This window comes from Montipora capricornis, chromosome 9, assembly GCF_036669925.1.
Source record: "Montipora capricornis isolate CH-2021 chromosome 9, ASM3666992v2, whole genome shotgun sequence".
NCBI classification, from domain to species: Eukaryota; Metazoa; Cnidaria; class Anthozoa; order Scleractinia; family Acroporidae; genus Montipora; species Montipora capricornis.
The window spans coordinates 42,424,116-42,429,115 of record NC_090891.1 but is presented as its reverse complement, the minus strand read 5'-3'; the positions used below and the strand labels follow the sequence as shown (position 1 = coordinate 42,429,115).

The 5,000-nt window shown below is 41.4% G+C and overlaps 1 protein-coding gene across 1 annotated transcript in view; it reads right to left on the bottom strand.

Moving 5' to 3' along the window:
• Positions 1 to 1,550, bottom strand: part of LOC138015076 (TNF receptor-associated factor 4-like) — a 12,431-nt gene extending 10,881 nt beyond the window's left edge. The window contains exon 1 of the mRNA XM_068861985.1: positions 1,351 to 1,550. Within this exon, the coding sequence (XP_068718086.1) occupies positions 1,351 to 1,523 (173 nt within the window). The 5' untranslated portion in view covers positions 1,524 to 1,550. The remainder of the gene's footprint in view (positions 1 to 1,350) is intronic.
• Between the last annotated feature and the right edge of the window lie 3,450 nt (positions 1,551 to 5,000).

The following is a 5,000-nucleotide window of genomic DNA, read 5'->3' as shown; positions in this document are numbered from 1 at the left end:
CTGCTCGATTTTCAAGCCTCGCTCAGGTTTTTCTATTGTCATATTAACGGGACAGGACTGAGCCATCATTGGAATTCGATCAAAATCAAATTAACCAATCAAAAAGCACAGATTAATAATTTTGTCTCTCTTGGGAGAAATCTGAGCTTTTTGATTGGTTACTTTAATTTTGATCAAATTCCAACTATGGCTCTGTCCTGTCCCGATCATATGAAAGATAGAAAAAACATGAGAGAACTTGAAAATCGAGCAGGATTTTTAGGTTGCAGAGCCGTGGAAATGCCATGTTTTTTGGCACAATGCTACAACAAGTTGCAAAATTGTTGAGACACTTCCATTAAAAAACACCTTTTCTAGCTTCCAATACCCACCGTATCTAGAATTTAAAGCTTTCCCACTTTCCTTCTCCTTTCCCCCTTTCAGTGTTGACTGTTGAAGTTTGCAACAATTTTTTTTGTCTTGCTAGCAACACTGATAAGGGGGGAAGGGGTGGGGAGGGGGCTGTAGTGTGAGAGATAATAGGTAAATTAATAATGTTAATAATGCCCCAAGAGGGTGAAGTGTCTCCACTATTTTTGCAACTTGTTGTACCAAAATTATCGACTTTTCACGTTTCCAAGGCTTGGAGGCGAGCGACCCTTGGAAGTGGGAGAAATTCGGCTAAATTCTGGAGGCACTCGGCTGTGACCAGTCTTGGAAGTTGCAAGCCTTGTCTATTTAGATTGTATGCGACGACGTGACGGATCTGAAGAGGAAATCGAAAAGTCCCAAAACCCATCACATCACTCAGGACAACGCAGAAAATAGAGGGTGAGTGAACTTTACTTATCTGGCTGTCCATAAAATGAATTTACGAAAAGAAACATCGCTATTTGAAGTTTTTATGGAAATTTTTTCCTCGATCAGTTGAATCGGCCGATACTAATGTTTCAAAATAACGTGACGTCTTGCGCTCTCGCATCCTTAGAGCCGATTACGACAGGCCCATGACATGATTTACGATTGTTGTGTTCGTCAGAAAAAATGTCGTAGCATTTTAAAACATGTTTTAAAACGCTGTGACAATCGTAAGTCATGTCGTAGGCCTGTCGTGAGCTTGTCGCATGCGACACAAATCGTCCCGTGTAAATCGGCGTATGGGTGCATACAATTATACGGAACAATCTTTGAGAAATGCTGTCTCTTCACGGCCCTGTATTCTTTAGCCTAGCCTCGAAGGAACCTTTCGGAGTTACTGTATACGCTATGACTATAACGCAAATGCAAAATGTCGCCAATTTTCCATCGCAGACGTTATGCAGCGCTTAGCAATGCGACAAGAAAATACAATTCACGGTTAGTTACGCATACCTCGTGAAGTGTCCTTCAAGGCAAAGTTTGCAAAATCTGTGTCCGCATACCTCGGTTTGAACCGACACTTTTAGTGGCAGATGACAAATTGGACACAGCCAATCGTCTTCTATATCTTCCACAAACTCTTCATCGTATCCGCCGAGTGCACGACTCCCTTCCACTTCCACCATCTTTGCATCTGGTCACATGACTAACAATGGTAACAATGTTGCGCGATTTGCCTTTGTCACGCTCCAGAGCAACCCGTGATTCTCTACCTTGAATTAACGATTATCGTTAATTCGTAATTTGCTCTGAATTTACTATTATCGTTCATTTAGAAGACCGAAAGCTTTAAATGGATTATGGGACATGGTCATACATATTTTTAAAAGATAACCCAAGTGTATGGACATAGGACTCGAACTTGGGAATGTTGACTAACCTGTCACCTAACCACTTACCGGTAGCAATGCACAACCACCACACCGCTAGATACTCAGGGACAATATTTTAAACACTATTTGATAATGTTGTATTATCACTCAGCAACAAACAATATTAAATACTGCAAAAGGTTAGTTTCCAAACTACAAGACAAAGCTAAGCATTTTAAAATCAAAACTTAGGCCTAATGACACTTCAGCAGCGATATTCTATGGCGATATTCTAGTGCGGTGTCTTGATCTTCAGTGGTGAAGCGGAAAGAAGCGGTTCATATAGAGTAGACACTCCTGGTTCAATTCCAATCGGCTGTGTCGACGTGGGACGTGGGACTCGGGGTCTCGGGGACGTGGGGACTCTGGCATGTGGGGATGTTGATCGTAAATGCGTTGTACCCCGGTTTTAAGTTCCTCATTTGTACAATGTGAAACAGAGGTGTAGTAAATATTTATAGAATAGTTTATTACTCGTCTTCATAAAAAGGTGACTATCAAGTTACATAGTAGAGTAATTTAGGTAAAAGGAAGGGACACATTTTTTTTGCATTAAGTCCTTATTTGACATAGGCAACATAACCGAAACGTTGGTATGACCATTTCTCAGATCATTTTACAATTCCCCAAGTATATCGAGGCTTGAATATTTTACTTCCACTTTCTGCATCCTAACCTTTTCATTTTTAATTATGCATTTCACTCGTAGTTGTCTGTGTCGATCACGTCACATTTTTTGACTGAAGACGTCCTAACGCTTGTTTTTGAGTTTGGGGGAACGTTTACCCTAAAAAATTCCGACAACGTTTTGCTTGAAACTGCTTAAAACTACCATTAACGTATAATTATACCTACCTATCGGTTTTTTTTTCTTTTAATTTTTATTTAAGATAGGCATATGATTAAAAGGCAGAGTGATAAAGCCTCGATAGGAGTAATAGAGCAAGGGAGCTTGATATAAGATGACTCAGTTTTCCACCCTTGTTTCCGCTAAAAGATTTAAATCGTTTTTAGCCGTTAAAAATCACGTGACACATTTCAGATGAAAGAGCGAGTAGAAAGCTAAGCATGCACATTTCAAGTTAACGTCGATTGGATAAATTTTTCCTCTTAGTAAAACAAAAATATGTCAATTTATAAACTTGGTCAAGCCTTCACACACTTGAGCCAAGAGTTATTTAGCGTCTGGCCCGGGGGCGGTACCTTAGGAATTTCTGGGTCGGGGATGTGCCACTAGGACCCTGGAACCATTAGCCTATACCAGAGCTGGTTCAGCTGAATTTTGCTACCCTGTACTAGAGTAAACTCCCCAAATCCTCCCTATCATAGAGTAGCTGTTTTTCAGAAACTACCGAGGTCATGCACTAGCACAGTCTAGCCGAAACAATCGGATTTATTTATACTTGTTCAGTTCGTTCAGTCTTTTCTGGTTTCCTTAGTCTAGATAAAATCTTCAACCAACCACATATTTTCCCCAATATCAACGGTGACAAACCAAATTTTTCATCAAAGGTAACAAATTGAATAAGCGCCCGGAAAGATACAGTCACAATGCCGCCAACAAGGACATTGGCATGGTATTTAAACTTCAGTTACAGAGAAGCAGTCATAAGGGTCAAGTTTTTGTGCAACAACAACAAACGCTGCAACGTGAAATTTCAGCTGCAGTGTCAGCTATGGGTCATTAGGTCTGCTTTGTTTCACAGTCGAGCTCTGTAACGGGTGGCGAGAATGACTGATCGAGAATCCAATTTTTGAATTTCGCTGTGTATTTAGCTGGTACTTGCAATTGAAAAGCATACAGATGATCATTTTTGCAAAATAACATAAGCAATTCAACTTTCTTGGGGATGTTCTCCCATTTGTGAAATTCTATACTTCGAGAATGTGTCGCCGCGTCCCCGAGTCCCCGAGTCCCCGAGTCCCCGAGTCCTCGCGTTCTCGAGTTCCCACGTCCCCGAGTCCCCGAGTCCTCACGTCCTACGTTCCCTGTCCCCGCGTCCCCGTCCCCCTTTTCGACACAGCCAATCAAATCCACGGATATGACAGCTACCACAAGTCCTTGGACACGGTGTCCCAAATCAACGATAATAGTAAATTCAAAGAAAGTTACGAATTAACGATAATCGTTAATTTAGAGAAGGAATTATGTTGCTCCAGAGTTGTGTTTAAGAATAATGCCCAATCTCGACCTCAGAGCTCTTCTCTTGGCTGAGGTAGAGAAAAGCTCTGGGAAACCCTGGAACAAAGTGTCTTCTCATTGTTTATAGTGAAGAACAATCAAAAGTGTCTATAATTGCTGCATTCATGTTAGCACGATGAGTGAGCAGGCGCCGTATGGTTCAAATAGCCAATTTTTGGCTATGAGAACCCTCCTACATAGAGAACCCTCCTACATAGAGTTTCCCGGAGCCTTGGGTCGATCCGAGGCTCTGGTGACGAGAATGGAATAATTCCTTGTTTAGCCAACCTACGAATCCATAGAAATGGGGGTCTTCAGAATGCTTTCATGTGCCAGGTGATGGCAGGCCTTTTACAGCAGACACTTGGGTATGCAACCCAAGCAGCTACAAATTATACCTCACACTGTCTTTATCTCCGTTCCTCAGTAATCTCATGTTTCGTTTTGAGACTTACCATTAACTGCTTCATACAACATATTGATGCTCGAAAATTATATTTTCCCTATCAAAACTCCGTCTGGGATTTTAGTAGCTGGGACTGGGATTTCTAAGCTGAAAAATCTTGCCACTTCGACTGGGAATTTTTTCCGAATTTGGATTGGGAAATGGGATTGCCACTTCCCCCCTCCTTCGTGGCCCTCATATACGTTGTTCCGCCACGGACGGCAAAATCTGTGCTTTCAGTCCCCAAATTATTCGTGAATAATGGTTTTGCAACTATGTTTCAAAGGTTCCGCACAAAAACTATTGACAGAAAAATGGGTTGGGGACTTCGATCTTCTCTTTGCCCAAAGGAACGCCTATTCCTCGCGGATTTCTCATCACATTCTTTCCAACCCATTCCATGATTCTGCTTTCACCAGGACTGTATTTATTTGTATTTACCGCTTATCGATTTGCAAGAATCAGTTTTTTTTAATTCGAATGTGATGGAGGTTGGTTGGTAGGTAGGTGGATAGATTGAAAACTTTACTGAGCCACGGTAACTTTCACCAAAAATTACAATCTCTTGAATTTCTGGTCTACCCAAACGCCGTGATTATTCATA